This window comes from Anomaloglossus baeobatrachus, chromosome 8 (assembly GCF_048569485.1).
Source record: "Anomaloglossus baeobatrachus isolate aAnoBae1 chromosome 8, aAnoBae1.hap1, whole genome shotgun sequence".
Taxonomy (NCBI): domain Eukaryota; kingdom Metazoa; phylum Chordata; class Amphibia; order Anura; family Aromobatidae; genus Anomaloglossus; species Anomaloglossus baeobatrachus.
This window is the reverse complement of record NC_134360.1, coordinates 48,390,008-48,411,900: the sequence shown is the minus strand read 5'-3', so window position 1 is coordinate 48,411,900 and position 21,893 is coordinate 48,390,008. Positions and strand designations below refer to the sequence as shown.

Below are 21,893 nucleotides of genomic sequence, written 5' to 3'. Positions count from 1 at the left end.
ATTGCATAGCCTGGACACTGGAGTAAAATGTAGAATGCCGGCATAATCAACCCCCGTCCTATCAGTCTGTATAGAATAATGATATCCAAATTCAGGCAGCATCAGATTATGTGAGGTGTGTGATATCAGATCAGATCGGGGATATCAAAACACCGGCACGGCAAACTAATTATCTGCCGCTGACAGCAGTGATGTGCGTGGTCCACACAGAACAAAGTCCAGCCATTTACATCACTGTCTTTGTAGTTTGCTTCACTTGAGGAGTATGAGTAATCAAACAATTTTAGATCAATGCAAAAAAACAAACAACTAAATTGCAGTCATTATTATTATTGCAAACAACATTATCAATTGTAATTAAAAAAATACAGGTAATTGGGCGCTGCGGCTGATAGTGGTTGGTCACAGTGTAGGTGAGGTTAAGTGCTAAACATCATATAACAACTTCTGCAACTTTCCTAGGCTCTGTTCTTTTCAAAGATTTTGTTTAATTATTTAGTCTTTATTCAAATATACTATTTTTTTTTATCAGTGTGTGTATTTTAATAATTTAACTTATTTAAAAAAAAAAAAAAAACGGAGTGGGATCCCCTGTTTTTGATAACCAGCAAAGGTAAAGGAGACAGCTGGGGGCTGGTATTCCCCTGGTAATTGGACCCTTCCCAGCCTACAAATATCACCCCACAGCCGCCCCAGAAATGGCGCATCCATTAGATTCTTCCATTCTGGCGCTTTGCCTGGCTCTTCCCAACTGCCCTGGTGCGGTGTAATACTTTTGGGATTGATGTCAGCTGTGAATTGACAGCTGGCATCGAGCCCAGGGATTAGTAATGGAGAGGTATCCATCATTTTGCTTTCTTTTGAAGCCCCCAAGTTACAGCACCAAAGTTCGGGTCGTCTTTGACTTATATGAGGTTCGGGTTCGAGTTTGGGTCAATCCGGGTCCTAAACCAAACTTTTAACTAAAGTACGGCCAAACGTGGAGAACCCAAGCGTCCATGGGTCTACTTATCCCTAGTCATCATTTTCTGTCCAACATGCTTTCAGTTCACTTTCGAATATCCTAGAGATCCCCATTAAACAAACTGTGAGTATACAGAGCAGGCTCAGGAGCTGAGTCCTTTTCATACATGGTAGACGCCAGCTGGATTATAGTGCCAGAACCTGCCATTAAAAATAGTGTCAGAGTTTGCTGTGTGATGGCTTGTTTTTTTGCGCCCGACCTAATTTTTTTATTGATATTATTTTTGGGGTATACACAATGTTTCAATTGCTTGTTAGGATATTTATTTCTCTTGTTGCGGCGGACGGAAAACTGCAATTTCTGGCATTTTGATATCCTTTTGATATGTGAGACGACTTATGATGTACATAGTAAGGAATTAGTCGTAAAGGGGTTAAATAAATATATATACCCTGTTTCCCAACCACTTGGCTGCATTGGAAAGGAGAAGCGAGCAGCTGGGATGCCATGGGACCTAAGGCCGGGCCCACATGGGGATCTACTGCGATCCTCGCATGACACTTGGCTCACGCTGGCAGCACAGCAGGAGCAGAGTGTCATGCGAATGTCACTGCGACTGAAGTCCGATCATGCGATTGGACCTCAGCTGCGGGAGGAGGGCCAGCACTGAGGAGGGGCGGGCCAGTGCTGAGGAGGGCAGGGCCGGCGCTGTGGAGGGGAGGAAGGGATTTATCTCCCTCTCTCCTCCGTAGCCAGCTATTGCCATTCTCGCCCTGCACTCGCGGTACACCGGTGTACCGCGAGTGCAGTGCGGTTTTTCTCTCGCCCCATAGACTTCAATGGGTGCGAGAGAAACCTGGATTGCATTACAGTCGCAACATGCTGCGATTGTTTTCTCGGTCCAATTACGGCTGAGGAAATAATCACTCATGTGTGCTAACAGAGTAATATTGGTCCGAGTGGAATGCGATATTTCATCGCATCCCACTCGCTCTGATTTTCACGCTGTGTGTCTTAAGCCTAAGAGCACAAACCGCGCCTGTGACAGGAGCGACGCCAGCAGGACAACCTGATCTGTGTGTCCGAGCCAGGCACTTTCCAACCCTTATTGCTTTGGGGCTCGTGGGGTCTTTTCAGTGTTATTCTTTTACGGGTTTCTGCTTTTCTTGGCGAAGATTCTCGTCCTCACGTCATAATTTACTATGGTACAATACCATATGTAAACAGATGAATAAAAAAATATACCATACTAGTATTTTGACCTCCAGACAACACTAGTGTATTAAAAAAAAAAAAACAAAAATAAAAAAAACGATTCAGTCATGTATAGTAAAGGAATCGTGGCAGACTCTCAGTGCAAAATTCCTTCTGCTTTCACACAAGATATGTTGAATATCCGAGTGGTCAGAAAATGGTGAGCAGAGGTATGTTAACCTCAGCCACCAAGTTACATGGGAAATACTAAGAAGCACAAGTGTGGATCAGGTCGGCAACACTTGTTTCTGGAGCTGGAAGACATGATCTGTGAATGGATTGCTGGCTTTGGTCATGACCATATTTGAATAAATGTTGATTTTTTTATTTTTTTTTAATCAACAATAAATGTAAAGAAATGATAAGACATCTCCATTAGGTGTAAACAACCATATTTGCAGACAAACAATTTAAAAAAAAAAAGATAAAATGGAAAAACAATACACACACACATGCCATTACATCTGTAAAGGTTTGATCTATTGAAGATTAAAATTACAGTGGAACCTCGGTTTACGAGTAACCCGGTGTGCAAGTATTTCGCTATATGAGCAAAGCTTGCTGTAAATTTGTAACTCAGTTTACGAGCAAGCGTTGCTGTATGAGCAAATACTCACTGCACACACTTCCGGTTCTGTATTTTCACCGCGCTCTGACCCGCTCTTGCAATCCGCACAAGCATACAAAACAAACACACACAAACACACACGCGCGCACAGACACATATTATGCTCACCTTAGCTTCCGTTCCATCGCCAGCCTCCTGGTTCTTGTAGTTGGCCAATACAGGATGTGCATCGGGTAACCATCCGACGATGGAGGAGCTTCCGCTGTCAGCCGCTACTCAAAGGCAGCGCGCTGACCAATCAGATAGTAAGCAGATCATGCCTTTGACGTCAGTGCGCTGGCAGCAGAAGCTCCGGCATCGGTCGCGATGGTTACCCAATACATATCCTGTACCGGTGAACTACAAGAACCAGGTGGCCAGCGACTGAACGGAAGCTAATGTGAGCATAGTATGTGTGTGTGTGTGCGTGTTTGTGCATGTGTAGAATGGCACAATAGAGGATCAGGATAGGACATTGAACAAGTTGTGGAACAAATTGTCTGAGCTTCCATTATTTCCTATGGGAAATTTTGTTTTGCTGGACGAGTAACTTGGTTTAAAAACACACTCCCAGAACAGATTGTACTCGTAAACCAAGGTTCCACTGTAATGGTCTAAAACCAAATAGAAAATTGTAATGCTTAAAGTGTTTTTGAGTTACTGCACATTGTATGTACCCCAAAATGGTATGAATACATGTACAAATCCAACACCTCAGTTTAAAGATAAATAATAAAGTTACAGTATTCAGAAAATTGAGACACAACACAACTTTTTTTTTTTTATAAAGTTCAAAATTTGTTAAAACTAATAAAATAAAAAAAAAAAACTATGCACTGATGAGGGGCAAGCAACCCAAAATACCTTGTCTGCAAATTGGGATTCTGATCTGGCATATATATCCTAAGTCATATGCAAAGGATTGTTAAAAATCCACATTTGACTTTTAGGATCGCTACTTCCAATAGGTGGCGCTGCACTAGAGTTTGTCTACGTTCCTGGAGAGACAATTTGTATATAAATGTGATCATTTTTACTGCAAAATGAATATTGTAAAAACTAAACTCACAAAAACTATAAATCAAACTTGTGGGGTGTTTTTTTTCCATCACGTCACCAGACTTGGATTTTCCCATTTAAAGGGAACCTGTCAGGTGCAATATGCACCCAAAACCGCGAGCAGTTCTGGGTGCATATTGCTAATCCATTGTCCCTGTATCTAGTAGCATAGATAAAGAGATCTTTAGGAAAGTATTCCTAATGAATGCGCAGCGTCACAGTCATGATCGCTCTCACCTGTGCTGCCACTGCTGGTTTTCGGCTCAGTGCACGCGATCGAAGCGTCCCCGGACTTCTTTTCATGCACACTACACCAGTTTGAAGCAGGGACGGGTACACCTGGCTTCACAGTACACATGACTGGAAGTCCAGGACTTCTGATCATGCGCACTGTGCTGAAATACAGCGTCGAGTGCGGTGGCAGCAGAGGGCGGTGAGCGCAACCATGCCTCTGAGACTGCACATATTCATTAGCATGTTAGCACGCCCACAGGGGTGTGGTTACATGCTTAGGGGGCCGACTAGCCAAGGAAACTAACGCCCATTAGCATATGATAAAAGATCTTTATAAATACTTTTTCTAAAGATCTCTTTATCTATGCTAGTGTATACAGGGACGGTTAGGCAGGGAATAGCAATATACATCCAGAACTGCTCGTGGTTCTGGGTGCATATTGCACCTGACAGGTTCACTTTAGCGCATTATATGGCACCATGCATAACCACAACTCATACTGCAAAAAATGTGCCTTCAGACACAAAAATAAAAGTTATGGCTTGTGGAAAAAGGGGAGGCAAAAAAAAATAATAATAACTGCAGCCGAAGCAGTGGCCATGGCTCGCGGTTCATTGTGTCACGTGAGCCCTGCAGCCAATCAGCAGACACTTTCTTCTCGCTTCCTTCAGACGTAACTGACATTTAGAGGAGGTCAGAGATCAGCCACTCGCACATCCTCTGGATATCAGTTGGCCAGGGCCACACGGGGACTAATATGATCCTCGCATGACACTCGGCTCACGCTGGCAGCACAGCATGAGCCGAGTGTCATGCGAGTGTCACTGCGACTGAGGTCCGATCATGCGATCGGACCTCAGCTGCGGGGGACGGGTCGGCACTGAGGCGGGGCGGGCCAGCGCTGAGGAGGGGCGGACTGGTATGGAGGAGGGGAGGGATTTATCTCTCTCTCTTCTCCGTTGCCGGCTATTGCCATTCTCGCACTGCATTCGCGGTACATTGGTGTACCGTGAGTGCAGTACGATCTTTCTCTCGCCCCATAGACGAATGAGTGCGAGAGAAAGAGTCTCGCATTACAGTCGCAGCATGCTGACATTGTTTTCTTGGTCCGATTGGGGCCGAGAAAATAATCGCTCATGGATGCTGACGCACAGGTTAATATTGGTCCGAGTGGAATGCGATGTTTTATTGCACTCCACTCACTCCGATTTTCATGCCGTGTGTCTCAGGCCTTATCAAAAGGAAATGAGAGGGAAGCAGCTGCTAATTGGCTTCAGGGTTCACGTGACAACGCTACACGAGCCCTGGGAGGCCAGACAGAGACGGCGCAGGAACAGCCCCGGCATAGGAGTGGCGTACAAGCTGTTGTAATTTTACATGGGGAGCTGCAGCAATTGAGAAGGTGTTGTCAGAGGCGAGGACAGCCCTTTTAAGAGGTAACAGGGTGCACTAAAAGCGGTGGTAAAAAGTGACCATCCATAAACCATGATCAAGGCACATGAACAAAATTTACAAAAATGTAAACTATTTTTTTTTTTCACATGAAAATGCAGACCACAACAGTACTCCACAATAACCATAGGAGTACATGAAAAAATATCTGGGGTAAATCCTTCCATCCACGGAGAGCTTAGCCACCGGCTTCCTAGACTTATACACTATTTATACAGTACATACCGCAGGAACCTAGAATGGAAAAAATCAAGATAAATATGGAAATGCATCAGTGCAGAAACCGAGATAACAAATGTTGGAAGCGCTAATAAACCGTGTAAACAACAGATAAGGCCGCCGGGGTACAATGCTCCGAAGAAGAAGCGCTATTTACATCCCCCCGGTCCGCGTCGGCAGGAACTCGAGATAAATCACACATGGAGAGAGTTGATGTGAGCTGAGTTATGACCGGCAATTCTATTTCTATCACCCTGGTGTAATCGTGGCCGCCTGTAACCTCTCACTGCTGATGCTCAGTGCATTTGGCACAAAAGTGGCAGCAAATCACATGGAAAGAACACGTAGATGGAGGAGATGAGCAATCGCTGGGTTTGAGAAGGGTCAGTGCAAGGTCATATATTAGCTGCAGAAAATTTCCATGTGAATTTTGAGCCATATTCCCCTTACTAGTACCATGGTGCTCCTGTGACCCTTCCCTCGTCTCCGCCAGCCTCGGTTCCCCCGGCTCCATGGATGGTGTGTCCGACGTATAGACATATGACGTATAACCGAGCCTGCGGTTTTGTGCCAATGTGACACATCATCGCTGGAGGTGGACACCATGCAAGTGTCACCATAGGACCGGCAGGGTAAGGTGAGTATACATTATCACAACTTTGGATGTGTCTGGTGATCTGAAAGTAATCTACAGCAAAACCTGCAAAAGCACAAGTTGATTGCGGATTTCTTTTTGCTGACTGAATTCAGTGTGAAAAATCCACACCACACTTGTACTCTGACTGCAACAGAAATTAACATGCTGCGGATTCCCAAATATGCACCGCAGGATAATTAGCTCGCAGGAAAATTCTGCTGCCTTAGGCCGCTTTCACGCTACGTTTTTTTTAGCATGCGTCATGAACTTTTTTTTGCTGCAAAAGCGGATCCTGTTTTTGCAAAGAAAAACGCATGTGTTATTTTGCAGAATCCTGTCACTTTAAGTTTATGGGCGGGCATTGGAGTCATGTGATCGGGAGTGAGGGGGACTGAACGTGAAAGACTGGGAGCTGACATCTGACAGCTGCGGAGGCTCGTAACCAAGGTAAACATCGGGTAACTTGCTTGGCTGCCTGCTTCCTGCACACGTAACCAAGGTAAACAGCGGGTAACTAAGCCCGCGGTTACCCGATATTCACCATGGTTACGAGCGCCCTCCGCTCTCAGGCGGGTGAGAGGAGAGAGAGGGAGGGGGGGCATGAGAGGGAGGGGGGGTGAGAGAGAGGGAAAGGGGGGGAGAGAGAGGGAGAGGGGGGGAGAGAGAGGGAGAGTGGGGGAGAGAGAGGGAGAGGGGGGGAGAGAGAGGGAGAGGGGGAAAGAGAGAGGGAGAGGGGGAAAGAGAGAGGGAGAGGGGGGAGAGAGAGGGAGAGGGGGGAGAGAGAGGGAGAGGGGGGAGAGAGAGGGAGAGGGGGGAAGAGAGAGGGAGAGGGGGGAAGAGAGAGGGAGAGGGGGGGAGAGAGAGGGAGAGGGGGGGAGAGAGAGGGGGGGGGAGAGAGTGGGGGGGGAGAGGGAGGGGGGGAGAGAGAGGGAGGGGGGGAGAGAGTGGGGGGGAGAGAGTGGGGGGGGAGAGGGAGGGGGGAGAGGGAGGGGGGAGAGGGAGGGGGGGGAGAGAGAGGGAGGGGGAGAGAGTGGGGGGGGAGAGGGAGGGGGGAGAGGGAGGGGGGAGAGGGAGGGGGGAGAGGGAGGGGGGGAGAGAGAGGGAGGGGGAGAGAGAGAGAGGGGGGGGAGAGGGAGGGGGGGGGAGAGGGAGGGGGGGGGAGAGGGAGGGGGGAGAGAGAGGGAGGGGGAGAGAGAGGGAGGGGGAGAGAGAGGGAGGGGGAGAGAGAGGGAGGGGGAGAGAGAGGGAGGGGGAGAGAGAGGGAGGGGGAGAGAGAGGGAGGGGGAGAGAGAGGGAGGGGGAGAGAGAGGGAGGGGGGGAGAGAGGGAGGGGGGGAGAGAGAGGGAGGGGGGGAGAGAGGGGGGGGGGGAGAGGGAGGGGGGGAGAGAGGGAGGGGGGGGAGAGAGAGGGAGGGGGGGGAGAGAGAGGGAGGGGGGGAGAGAGAGGGAGGGGGGGGAGAGAGAGGGAGGGGGGGGAGAGAGAGGGAGGGGGGGGAGAGAGAGGGAGGGGGGGAGAGAGAGGGAGGGGGGGAGAGAGAGGGAGGGGGGGAGAGAGAGGGAGGGGGGAGAGAGAGGGAGGGGGGGAGAGAGGGAGGGGGGGGGAGAGAGGGAGAGGGAGAGAGAGGGAGGGGGGGAGAGAGGGAGGGGGGGAGAGAGAGAGGGAGGGGGGGGAGAGAGGGAGGGGGGGAGAGAGGGAGGGGGGGGAGAGAGGGAGGGGGGGAGAGAGAGAGGGAGGGGGGGGAGAGAGGGAGGGGAGAGATGGAGTGGGGAGAGAGGGGGAGAGAGGGGGAGAGAGGGGGAGAGAGGGGGAGAGAGGGGGAGAGAGGGGGAGAGAGGGGGAGAGAGGGAGGGGGGGAGAGAGAGGGAGGGGGGGAGAGAGAGGGAGGGGGGGAGAGAGAGGGAGGGGGGGAGAGAGAGGGAGGGGGGGGAGAGAGAGGGAGGGGGGGGAGAGAGAGGGAGGGGGGGAGAGAGAGGGAGGGGGGAGAGAGAGAGGGAGGGGGGAGAGAGGGAGGGGAGAGACGGAGTGGGGAGAGAGGGGGAGAGAGGGGGAGAGAGGGGGAGAGAGGGGGAGAGAGGGGGAGAGGGGGAGAGAGGGGGAGAGAGGGGGGAGAGAGGGGGAGAGAGGGGGGAGAGAGGGGGAGAGAGGGGGAGAGAGGGGGAGAGAGGGGGAGAGAGGGGGAGAGGGGGAGAGGGGGAGGGAGACTGATCACGCCAGGCTGGTTTCTGGGCATGCTCAGCAGAGCAAGCAGGATCCTGTCTATCAGCATGCCAGCATTCACATACGTTTGCGTGCAGTATAGTCAGGATCCAGCAATTTGCAGTATTTGGACGCAGCTCAAAAACGCTACAAGTATCGTTTTTGAAAAAAGTTAAAAAACTGCAAGTCGCTGGATCCTCACTATAACGCACACAAACGCATGTGAACGCATGTTGGCGCGAGTCCATTGCAAATGCATTGAAATGAAAACGCATTTGCACTGGATCAGTTTTTGCGCTACAAAAACGTTCATGACAGATGTTAAAAAAACGTAGTGTGAAAGCTGCCCAAGGCCACCGTACATCAGTCTTATAAATGGGCATCTCTATTTAGCCTGAGGTTTGTTAATAATCTCATTCACCTGTCTGGTACCGAGGTACTGCATGGATTTTACTTGAGTGCATTTAAAAGGTAAAATCTGCAACATTTCCACAACCACCGTTTCCATGAAATGTTGCAGGACTACCACATCCGAGGAGCAACCTTTAGGTTTACTTGGATAAAACATGTCAAGGTTACCATACAAAGTCTACGCTTTCTGAGATAGTCACTGTGACGGGGTCCTTCTCCCATATCACACAATCAGCAGAGCGAGAGATGATGGAGCAATCCAAAGAACAATTATTCCAAGCAAATCAAACGGTCCATAACATAATCCACCATACAGAGGGTAAAAATAGTCCAGAAACACGAATAAAGTCCAGTAAGCGATAAATGTGCAGGTCTCTCTGGGCAGCCACAGCTACTGCCCCAGACGATTACTCGTCCTACTTCTCTTGAAGTTCTCAAACAGACTGTCCAATTCTTCAGGTAAGCAGAGAGTTTAGGTGGATCCCAGGCCCCCCTCCCCCAGACCTAGGGACAGGAACACTACAGGGGGTGATTACCTACAGTCAATACAATGTACACACAAGCAATACAGAGAATGGAAAGTGAACCATGCCTGAAATACGAACCTACACAACATGATATACAACCCCACATATTCCACCATCACAGTTACTATTAGAAATTCATGTGAAACCAAATGTCACCATGCAGCCATAAGCCAATATGATGGCTGAACCACAGCTGACAACAGCTAAAAACGTACAATGCCGGGCATCTAATAGGTATCATGTCTCCCTGAAAAGAAATCCTCCCACCAAAATAAGCCCCTAGCAGGAATTTTTAGCCTTTTTGGAGTAAGGCTTAAATATAAGCCCTACCCCGAAATTAAGCCCTAGTTGTGGTTCAATAATTAAGTGTCCATGCAGCTAAAAAAGTTAAAGAATTCTCCAGGACAATTCATTAAAGAACGCGGACACCCCCAAAAGTGAGAAGAAAGAAGACAAAAGACCCCGCAATCATACTCACCAGACCCCGAACGGGAGGACATGCGGTGCAACACATTGATGTGTTCTACCGCAGGTTCTCTTGCTCCACTGCAATCTGATGCATGTGTGTGCGTGCGCAATATCATGAATGTATGTGCGCGCGATCTGGCGCAAGCGTGTGCGCAATCTGATGCATGTGTGTGCCCAATATGATGCTCGTGTGTGTGCGCAATATGATGCATGTGTGTGCGCGTGCGATCTGGAGCATGTGTGCGCACGCGATCTGGAGCATGTGTGTGTGCGTGGGCAACTTAACGCATGAGTGTGTGCAAATGTGTGTGTGGGTTAGCAGCAAGCAGGGGAGGACCGTAGTGGAGAACACCTGCTGGGAGCGCCGGACAAGTAACGCACGAGTACCTGGGAGCGATGTAGATATCCGGGGTCTGGTGAGTAGGTTTCTCCGGGGGTCTGCTTTTTTTAAAGAGTAAACTTACCCCCAACCCGTGTTTCCCCAAGAGTAAAGGGTACTTTACACGCTGCGACATCGCTAGCGATGTGACACGCCAGATCGCAGATAAGATTTGCCGAGATCGCACATAGGTCATTTTTTGTAGCGCCGGTCACATGTGCGATCTCGGCAGAACGTATGTGCGATCTGGAGTGTTACATCGCTAACGAGATCGCTAGCGATGTCGCAGCGTGTAAAGCACCCTTAAGCCCTACCCTAAAAATAAGTCCTGGTGCATTATTCCGGGGCAAAAAGTAACATAAGACAGTGTCTTATTTTCATGAAAACACTAACAACTACAGGCAGTAAAAGTAACAATCCTTTTAATCCAGCAAATATTGTCTGGAAATCCTGATAAACCGGCATGTGTAAGAAGTCTGCTGTGTCCAGTGCATAGTGCTAATAACAGGTATCCAAAGCTCATTCACCCATGGAGCTACATTAAACATAAAATAACAGGGAATCAGCAAAAACTTTAATGCAAAAGTATTTCTGAAGTTAAATTCTAAACCTAAATATCAGACATAATTTGATAACTAAGTGACATTGTAGAAATAATTATGTTCTGCTCCCAAACTGCAATTCAGCAGGGTTTATTATATAGATTATACCCTTGAACGGATCAATGCATGTCACGCATACATCACAGTAATGGAAATGCCTGGCAGAGGAAACGGAGTTTACGACAAGTGTTCCTGAATTATGTCGCTTTCTAAACAACGATTCTTATTGGTGATTGATATAGGAGGAACTTTAACTGGCAGTCGTTTTGAAGGGAGAACATGACGGGTAATCACGAGTAGTGAATGGCGCAAATTAAAAGCAGAGGTTAATACGGAGCGCTCGTTTGTCATCCGGATAACGTGCAGGAGCGGGGTCTATGTGCAGGGAAATTATTTAGGAGGAAATGATGATGGAGGAAGACAACAAGAAAACACAGAGGACTCAGACAGAGGTTGTTAGTGTACGGCAATCAATCTGTCGCTTTCATGTCTCTGGAGAACAGTCTGGGGATACTCACAGTTATGTGAACATTGTGGGATAATCATGGCAATGTTGAAATAATCAAAGCAAATTCCACAGTGCAGCAAGTCGTCGAGATCCTGCAAGACAAATAGGAAAGGGTCAGGAAAATCAAAGAAGAACGGAATGCAAAAATGTACTAAAAGGCAGAACAAGGGAAATGGCATGCAAGAAGTGTATTACATATACTAAACTCACCTTGTGCTAGATGAGCCCACTGCCCCGCATAAAACCCAAGTATGGCCTCTTTCACACGTCAGTATTTTGCATCAGTGTTTCGTCAGTGTATTATCAGTGTTTGGATGCCAAAATCAGGAGTAAAATATATCTTTGTACCGTGTTAGCCAGTAGAGATAAAAAAATTGTTTAAAAGAACAGAGTCCTCAGTGGTTGATACCTTTTAATGGCTAACTGAAAAGATGGTAATAATTGCAAGCTTTCGAGACTACTCAGGTCTCTTCATCAGGCATGGTATAACACAAAATCTGAAGAGTCACATATTTATACACAACAGGACATAGAATAGTGCAGTAAAAAAAAAAAACAAGTTATATGAAACAGAACTATCACTATGGCAGCGACATATTTTTCTTACTGCCATAGTGATAGTTCTGTTTCATATAACTTTTTTTTTTTTACTGCACTATTCTAAGTCCTGTTGTGTATAAATATGTGACTCTTCAGATTTTGTGTTATACCATGCCTGATGTAGAGACCTGAGTAGTCTCGAAAGCTTGCAATTATTACCATCTTTTCAGTTAGCCATTAAAAGGTATCAACCACTGAGGACTCTGTTCTTTTAAACAAAATCAGGAGTGGAATTTACTGAGAAAAACTATAATTGAAAGACTGACACCTGTTCTGTGTTTTGCAGACACTCCTGCTTTTGGCATCCGAATACTGATGACACACTGATGAAACACTGATGCAAAATACTGACGTGTGAAACAGGCTTATTAAATACAAGGCATATGCCCATATTGCGCCAACCAAGAAGCACAAACCCATTTATTACCCTAATCATAGCAGTGCTTGTAATGACCCGATCACAACTAAAACATCGTTGCCGTGACAAGAATGTCACAGCCGTAATATGACGCGCCGACCCAGCTCTGGTGGCCACGAATGAGGTCCACGTGTGAAGCAAATTCCAGAACCTCAGGTTAAAGCAAAACCCAGCTTGTGAATTTTCAGATGAGTTTACAAGTCGCAGTCAAATTGTATTTTTACTGGAATTTACAGAAAATTGTAAATCTGCACCACATTGTCACAGTTTTGCAAAAATCATTGCAAAAAAAAAAAAAAAGCAGAATGATGGCATCTCACCATTTCGAGTGCATTCATTTAATATTAATTTAAACTAATGCAGCAATGGCAAAAAAAAAAAGGACATGGCACGTCCCAAAATCTGTGCAACACTTCCACCAAGAAAAAAAATAACACTGAACTTGTATCAGCAGAGAAACAAAACTAAAGTAAAGCAAGTGCAAAAGATCAGGAGCAGCATTCCTCCGGGATGAAAGCCACATGCTGTATGATTAGGGGCCTTGTAGCTTTCTTGCAGATGCTTCTAATGTTAATAGATGACCACTGACAAGTCCAGAAATTTAAACCAGGGGTGGGGAGAACCTCTGGCCCGTGGGCTGGTCATGGCAGGTAATGCTATCTGGTCTGGCCATTGGGCAGTTCCCTGGTGGGCCACTGGCCCGTTAATTGTTCTGTTGAACACGCAAATACACACGCACGGATTACTACTGAGCGCTAAGCGCAGTGCTGGGTTATGTTTTCAGGTTGGAAAGTTCCAGTGTCAGGACATTCTTTGTGAGCACAGTTAGCTCACTCTGGGCTCTTGTTTTTGATGCAACAGTATTAGGCTATGTGCGCACGTTGCGTACAGTTCACTGCAGAAATTTCTGCAGCGATCTGAAGAGCACATGTGCGCTTTAAATCGCTGCAGAAATGTCCGTAGTGAAGCCAATTCCATGCGCTCTGCCTGCAGCCCCTGCCATAGACAGAGCAGGAGCTGCCGGCAAAGCGCAGGAAAGAAGTGACATGTCACTTCTTTTTACGCAGCGCTTCGGCAGTAGCCGAAGCGCTGCGCTCTAAAACGCCACGTGCGCACGGCCCCTGCACAATCTCCATAGACTGTGCAGGGGACGCAGGACGCATGCAGTTACGCTGCGCTACAAAGCACAGCGTAACTGCATGTATTTACGCAACGTGCGCACATAGCCTTAGTGTCTCCTACGTGATGCATAGACAGCAGCCTCCGTGTCTCCTATGGGAGGTGTAGACAGCAGCCTCCGTGTCTCCTATGGGAGGTGTAGACAGCAGCCTCCGTGTCTCCTATGGGAGGTGTAGACAGCAGCCTCCGTGTCTCCTATGGGAGGTGTAGACAGCAGCCTCCGTGTCTCCTATGGGAGGTGTAGACAGCAGCCTCCGTGTCTCCTATGGGAGGTGTAGACAGCAGCCTCCGTGTCTCCTATGGGAGGTGTAGACAGCAGCCTCCGTGTCTCCTATGGGAGGTGTAGACAGCAGCCTCCGTGTCTCCTATGGGAGGTGTAGACAGCAGCCTCCGTGTCTCCTATGGGAGGTGTAGACAGCAGCCTCCGTGTCTCTTATGGGAGGTGTAGACAGCAGCCTCCGTGTCTCCTATGTGATGTGTAGACAGCAGTCTCAGTGTCTCCTATGGGATGTGTAGACAGCAGTCTCAGTGTCTCCTATGTGATGTGCAAACAGCAGTCTCAGTGTCTCCTATGTGATGTGCAAACAGCAGTCTCAGTGTCTCCTATGTGATGTGCAGACAACAGTCTCAGTGTCTCCTATGTGATGTGCAAACAGCAGTCTCAATGTTTCCTATGTGATATGTAGACAGCAGTCTGTGTCTCCTATGGGAGGTGTAGACAGCAGCCTCAGTGTCTCCTATGTGATGTGCAGACAACAGTCTCAGTGTCTCCTATGTGATGTGCAAACAGCAGTCTCAATGTTTCCTATGTGATATGTAGACAGCAGTCTCAGTGTCTCCTATGTGATATGTAGACAGCAGTCTCAGTGTCTCCTATGTGATGTGTAGACAGCAGTCTCAGTGTCTCCTATGTGATGTGTAGACAGCAGTCTCAGTGTCTCCTATGTGATGTGTAGACAGCAGTCTCAGTGTCTCCTATGTGATGTGTAGACAGCAGTCTGTGTCTCCTATGTGATGTGTAGACAGCAGTCTGTGTCTCCTATGTGATGCGTAGACAGCAGACCTCCCGCTATTTGAGTTTTATAAATATAATGAGTAGGGATAAATTTTCCTTTTTGAAGAGACCTGTAGTGTAATATACATCCATGTTCAGAACAAATTACTGTTGGGTTCAGTTCTTTTCAAAACTTATTGCAAAGAGTTGCTAAAAGCATTTTTACTTGTAAATAAATGCAGCCTACATGTGCAGAGTCGTTGACCTAAGTGATTGACTGCAGCAGTGATGTGTGCTGTCGATAGGACGTCACTGCTTCAGCTAAAACACCAATAGTGGAGTAGTAACAGAGCCCTGAGAGGGCAAGGTTCTGCTCTAGTAAAAAAGCATTTGGGGACCACTTTTCTACAAGTGGAAAACCCCTTTAAAAGGATAACTCCCAACAATACAAGTTAGCACTTGCACACATCTCAGGAGATAATGTGTGGGTTGTGGGGGGTCTGACTTGTGGGACGCCCACTGATGCTGAGAATGGGGCTGCGCACTGTGGCCACCACTGCATTCGTGTGGATGGGACTGGTGGAGATACTGGAGCACTCCATCCGCCGGTCCGATCCACACAAATGCAGTGATGGCCGCACGTATACCGAGCATCGATTCTGACATCACAGCGGAAGCCGCCGTGTTGCCTCGGCCTTAGTCATTACGAATAACCCTTTAAATGCCGCCTTGCTTCCTTACACAGACGCTAAACGAACCAAAAATAAAACAGTCCGTAATAGCCATGACAAAGAGGTGGAAGGCACTCACCAAGTTGCTCGGTAAAAAGCTGTTTATTCGACCTTCAGGTCAGGGGGTACACACAATCCGTCGGACGACGGTTGTTTCGTTTAGACGCGAAACGGCCGTCGTCCGACGGATTGTGTGTACCCCCTCCCTCACGCCATTCCCCCTGACCTGAAGGTCGAATAAACAGCTTTTTACCTTGCAACTTGGTGAGTGCCTTCTGCCTCTTTGTCACGGCTATTACGAAATGTTTTTCTGATGGAAAGAGCACCGCTTCTATTGCTCTATGGATACACTGCCATATAGTGCGGTCACAAGTTTGGATCGAGTTGATTGGGCGGCTTGCTCGCTGAATAATGCCAGGTGATTCCTTCTTTCTGTTGTGCTCAACCAAAAATAAAACATAGCACATATGTGTTACCATGACGACATGTCCAAACTTCACGCTCGCTGCAAACAAACTGATAATTTTGGCAGAAAGTAAAGTCTGGGCGCCATCACGGTAACGCCCGCGGCACAGGTCACATGACCTCTATGGTAACGCTCCACCATGACGCAATATTATTATATAACGCACTTATATAGCGCCATTAATTCCACAGCGCTTTACAGGCGCGATCATCTCTGTCCCCACTGGGGCTCACAATCTAATTATAAAAAGTGAATGGCAGAAACTACAACATAAGCACAGTGTAACATCTGCACGTCAGGCGGACATGCTGGGACTTCCAGTCCTCCAGGAGTCCCAGGTATAGTACGCTGGTGTGTGTTTACCCCCATTGATACAGCAGCCTCGCCGGAGGCTTTATAGCCTTACATTACCCAACCCCGGGAATGGACGCCCGCTGCTCACCTGCACGGGACCGCGCGGCTGGCCCCTGGGGGGCCCCGTCTGTGCTAAGGGTTGCCATGGTGCCCGGCGGAGTCGCGCATACAGGCCTCTGAATTTCCCGGGATCTTATGGCCACGCCCCCCGCAGTGCGCGGAGGATTGTGGGAGGATCAGCCAGTCAGCTGGAAAACGCGGGAAGGGAGAGTGCGAGCGCACTGCAGTCAGTGCAGTGTGAGGCGGGAGGAGGAGATGAGAGACGTCCCGCTGCTGCCTGCCTCCTCTGTACACGGATGGGGCACCCCCTCACTCTCACCGCGTTCCCCGTCACCCGAACTGTCGCCCCCTCACTCTCATGGCGTCCTCATTCTCACGGCATCCCCCTACTCACACGGCGTCGCCCCCTCACCCAGACTCGCTCACGCACACACTGTCGCCCCCTCACAAGGCATCCTCCCACATACTCGGCGTCCTCCCCTCACCCAAACTGTCACTCACGCACACGACTGCGTCCCCTCACGCACACGACTGTGTCCCCCCCCCCCCTCACGCACACGACTGCGTTTCCCCCCCCTCATGCACACGACTGCGTTTCCTCCCCCTCACGCACACGACTGCGTCCCCTCACGCACACGACTGTGTCCCCCCCCCCCCCCTCACGCACACGACTGCGTTTCCCCCCCTCACGCACACGACTGCGGTTTCCTCCCCCTCACGCACACGGCTGTCGTCGCCCCCCTCACGCACACGGCTGTCGTCGCCCCCCTCACGCACACGGCTGTCGTCGCCCCCCTCACCCAAACTGTCGCTCATGCACACGGTGGCATCGCCCCTTCACCCAGACTGTCGCTCACGCATACGCTGTCGCCCCCCTCACAAGGCATCCTCCCACATACACGGCGTCCTCCCCTCACCCAAACTCACTCACGCACACGCCTGCGTCCCCCCCCACGCACACGCCTGCGTCCCCCCCCCTCACGCACACGGCTGCGTTTCCCCCCCCCTCACGCACACGGCTGCGTTTCCCCCCCCTCACGCACACGGCTGCGTTTCCCCCCCTCACGCACACGGCTGCGTTTCCCCCCCCTCACGCACACGGCTGCGTTTCCCCCCCCCTCACGCACACGGCTGCGTTTCCCCCCCCTCACGCACACGGCTGCGTTTCCCCCCCCCTCACGCACACGGCTGCGTTTCCCCCCCCTCACGCACACGACTGCGTTTCCCCCCCCTCACGCACACGACTGCGTTTCCCCCCCCTCACGCACACGACTGCGTTTCCCCCCCCTCACGCACACGACTGCGTTTCCCCCCCCTCACGCACACGACTGCGTTTCCCCCCCCTCACGCACACGGCTGCGTTTCCCCCCCCCTCACGCACACGGCTGCGTTTCCCCCCCCTCACGCACACGACTGCGTTCCCCCCCCCCTCACGCACACGACTGCGTTTCCCCCCCCTCACGCACACGACTGCGTTTCCCCCCCTCACGCACACGACTGCGTTTCCTCCCCCTCACGCACACGGCTGTCGTCGCCCCCTCACGCACACGGCTGTCGTCACCCCCCTCACACACACGGCTGCCGTTGCCCCCCTCACCCAAACTGTCGCTCATGCACACGGTGGCATCGCCCCTTCACCCAGACTGTCGCTCATGCATACGCTGTCGCCCCCTCACAAGGCATCCTCCCACATACACGGCGTCCTCCCCTCACCCAAACTGTCACTCACGCACACGACTGCATCCCCCCCCCACGCACACGCCTGCGTCCCCCTCACGCACACGCCTGCGTCCCCTCACGCACACGCCTGCGTCCCCTCCTCACGCACACGCCTGCGTCCCCCCCCTCACGCACACGACTGCGTCCCCCCCCCCACGCACACGACTGCGTCCCCCCCCTCACGCACACGACTGCGCCCCCCCCTCACGCACACGACTGCGTCCCCCCCTCACGCACACGACTGCGTCCCCCCCCTCACGCACACGACTGCGTCCCCCCCTCACGCACACGACTGCGTCCCCCCCTCACGCACACGACTGCGTCCCCCCCCTCACGCACACGACTGCGCCCCCCCCCCCACGCACACGACTGCGCCCCCCCCTCACGCACACGACTGCGCCCCCCCCCTCACGCACACGACTGCGCCCCCCCCTCACGCACACGACTGCGCCCCCCCCTCACGCACACGACTGCGCCCCCCCCTCACGCACACGACTGCGTCCCCCCCCTCACGCACACGACTGCGTCCCCCCCCCTCACGCACACGACTGCGTCCCCCCCCTCACGCACACGACTGCGTCCCCCCCCCTCACGCACACGACTGCTTCCCCCCCTCACGCACACGACTGCGTCCCCCCCTCACGCACACGACTGCGTCCCCCCCCCTCACGCACACGACTGCGTCCCCCCCCCTCACGCACACGACTGCGTCCCCCCCCTCACGCACACGACTGCGTCCCCCCCTCACGCACACAACTGCGTCCCCCCCCTCACGCACACAACTGCGTCCCCCCCCCTCACGCACACGACTGTGCCCCCCCCTCACGCACACGACTGCGTCCCCCCCCCCCTCACGCACACAACTGCGCCCCCCCCCCACGCACACGACTTCGTTTCACCCCCCCCTCACGCACACGGCTGTCGTCGCCCCCTCACGCACACGGCTGTCGTCGCCCCCTCACGCACACGGCTGCCGTCTCCCCCTCACCCAAACTGTCGCTCATGCACACGGTGGCATCGCCCCTTCACCCAGACTGTCGCTCACGCATACGCTGTCGCCCCCTCACAAGGCATCCTCCCACATACACGGCGTCCTCCCCTCACCCAAACTGTCACGCACACGACTGCGTCCCCCCCCTCACGCACACGACTGCGTCCCCCCCTCACGCACACGACTGCGTCCCCCCCTCACGCACACGACTGCGTCCCCCCCTCACGCACACGACTGCGTCCCCCCCCTCACGCACACGACTGCGTCCCCCCCCCTCACGCACACGACTGCGTCCCCCCCCTCACGCACACGACTGCGTCTCCCCCTCACGCACACGACTGCGCCCCCCCCCCCTCACGCACACGACTGCGCCCCCCCCCCCTCACGCACACGACTGCGTTTCCCCACCCTCACGCACACGACTGCGTTTCCCCACCCTCACGCACACGACTGCGTTTCCCCCCCTCACGCACACGACTGCGTTTCCCCCCCTCACGCACACGACTGCGTTTCCCCACCCTCACGCACACGACTGCGTTTCCCCCCCTCACGCACATGACTGCGTTTCCCCCCCCTCACGCACATGACTGTGTTTCCCCCCCCTCACGCACACGGCTGTCGTCGCCCCCCCCACGCACACGGCTTCGTCGCCCCCTCACCCAAACCGTCGCTCATGCACATGGTGGCATCCCCCCCCCACACACATGCATGGCGTCCTCTGATCACCCAAACTGTCGCTCACGCACACACTGTTGTCCCCTCATGCACACGGTGGTGTCACCCCCCTCACGCACATGGCATCCCCCCACACACACGGCGTCCTCCCATCACCCAAACTTGATCACGCACAGACTGTCGTCCCCTTATGCACACGACTGCGTCCCCCCACTCACGCATACGGCGGCATCCCCTTGAATAGTAACTTAATTAGGTGAGATCTCACCAGAGAAGTGAGGAAGGAACAATAGTATGGAGGAGAATAAGGGGTGCTTCACACACAGCGAGCTCACTGCCGAGATCGCTGCTGAGTCACGCTTTTTGTGACGCAGCAGTGACCTCATTAGCGATCTCGCTGTGTGTGACAATGAGCAGCGATCTGGCCCCTGCTGCGAGATCGCTGCTCGTTACACACAGCCCTGGTTCGTTTTCTTCAAAGCCGCTCTCCCGCTGTGACACACAGATCGCTGTGTGTGACAGCAAGAGAGCGACAAATGAAGCGAGCAGGGAGCAGGAGCCGGCGTCTGACAGCTGAGGTAAGCTTGTAACCAAGATAAACATCGGGTAACCAAGGTGGTTACCCGATATTTACCTTAGTTACCAGCCTCTGCAGCTCTCACGCTGCCTGTGCTGCCGGCTCTCTGCACATGTAGCTGCTGTACACATCGGGTTAATTAACCCGATGTGTACAGCAGCTAGGAGAGCAAGGAGCCAGCGCTAAGCAGTGTGCGCGGCTCCCTGCTCTCTGCACATGTAGCTGCATTACACATCGGCTCCCTGCTCCCTGCACACACAGCTAAGCGGTGTGCGCTGGTAACTAATGTAAACATCGGGTAACCATACCCGATGTTTACCTTAGTTACCAGTCTCCGCAGCTTCCAGACAGCGGCTCCGTGCAAGCGCAGCGTCGCTTGCACGTCGCTGCTGGCTGGGGGCTGTTCACTGGTCGCTGGTGAGATCTGCCTGTTTGACAGCTCACCAGCGACCATGTAGCGATGCAGCAGCGATCCTGACCAGGTCAGATCGCTGGTCGGGTCGCTGCTGCATCGCTAAGTGTGAAGGTACCCTAAGTCCTTTATGTAATGGAAGATAAGCAGTGTCTGGATTCGTCTGGCGCCACTTATATCTAGTAGAAGAAAGAAACTGCATTTTCCTTTAGGGCTCATTCAGATGTCTGATTTCTCATACAAGTGTATCTTTTTCATAGATGAACAATCAAATAAAATACCATGGACTGACTGCGCTGCAAAGGAGTAGTCGATCAAGGTGGTAAAACGTTAATATATTCTCAAAAAAAACTTGTTATGGAGTCGTATAAAGACAGGAGGAAAGGAGTTTATATGTGTTCTCGTATTTTATTTTTAATAAGAAAGGTGGTAACGCATAAAAACAACAACTTTAAAACATACAAATAGGACACCGATAAAGGCATCCTATATAGTAATACAAAGGCAGACATTGATAAATAATAATGAGCACCATATATATTTCTAAAAAATATATGCAGAGCTGGCTCCTAAAATGGGGGATAAAAGGTAAACATATACAAAGGAAGACGATTGTTATGGAGTCAACCAGACTCCATCAGGTCTATAATCACAGACTAAGGCTTGAGTCACACTTGCGAGTGACGCACGTGTAATACGCGCGAGTCTCGCATCACCTTGCACCGCTGCACACTCTCTGGACAGGAGCGTCTCAGCTACATAGAAATACATGCAGCCAACCTGCTTCTGTTAGGAGAGTGCTCTGTCGTGCCGGGTGATGCGATGTGAGACTCGCACGTATTACACGTGAGTCACTCGCAAGTGTGACTCCAGCCTAAGTTTCATGATTTTTTTAAGGCTCAAATAATGACATACTGATCTCAGAACGGCCAGTACCAAATGTAAGCAATTATAGTACACCCAATAACATTTAAAAAAAGACACTTGGTAAATGGATATTGTAACACACTTCAATGAATGTACACTAAAGGTGGCTTTAGACGCTACAATATCGCTAAATCGATCTCATTGGGGTCACGGAATTTGTGACGCACATCCGGCTGCTTTAGCGATCTTGTGTGTGACACCTATGAGCGATTTAGAATCGTCACAAAAACGTTCAAAATTGCTCATCAGTGACATCCCCCTAATCTCAATTA

General features: G+C 51.1%; 1 protein-coding gene across 1 annotated transcript in view; it reads right to left on the bottom strand.

Annotated features, from left to right (window-relative positions):
* The window catches only part of RAD18 (RAD18 E3 ubiquitin protein ligase), a 394,915-nt gene extending 378,494 nt beyond the window's left edge, over window positions 1–16,421 (bottom strand). The window contains 3 exon segments of the mRNA XM_075320765.1: window positions 11,529–11,610; window positions 16,349–16,378; window positions 16,380–16,421. Coding sequence (XP_075176880.1) covers window positions 11,529–11,610; window positions 16,349–16,378; window positions 16,380–16,406 — 139 coding nt within the window. The 5' untranslated portion in view covers window positions 16,407–16,421.
* Between the last annotated feature and the right edge of the window lie 5,472 nt (window positions 16,422–21,893).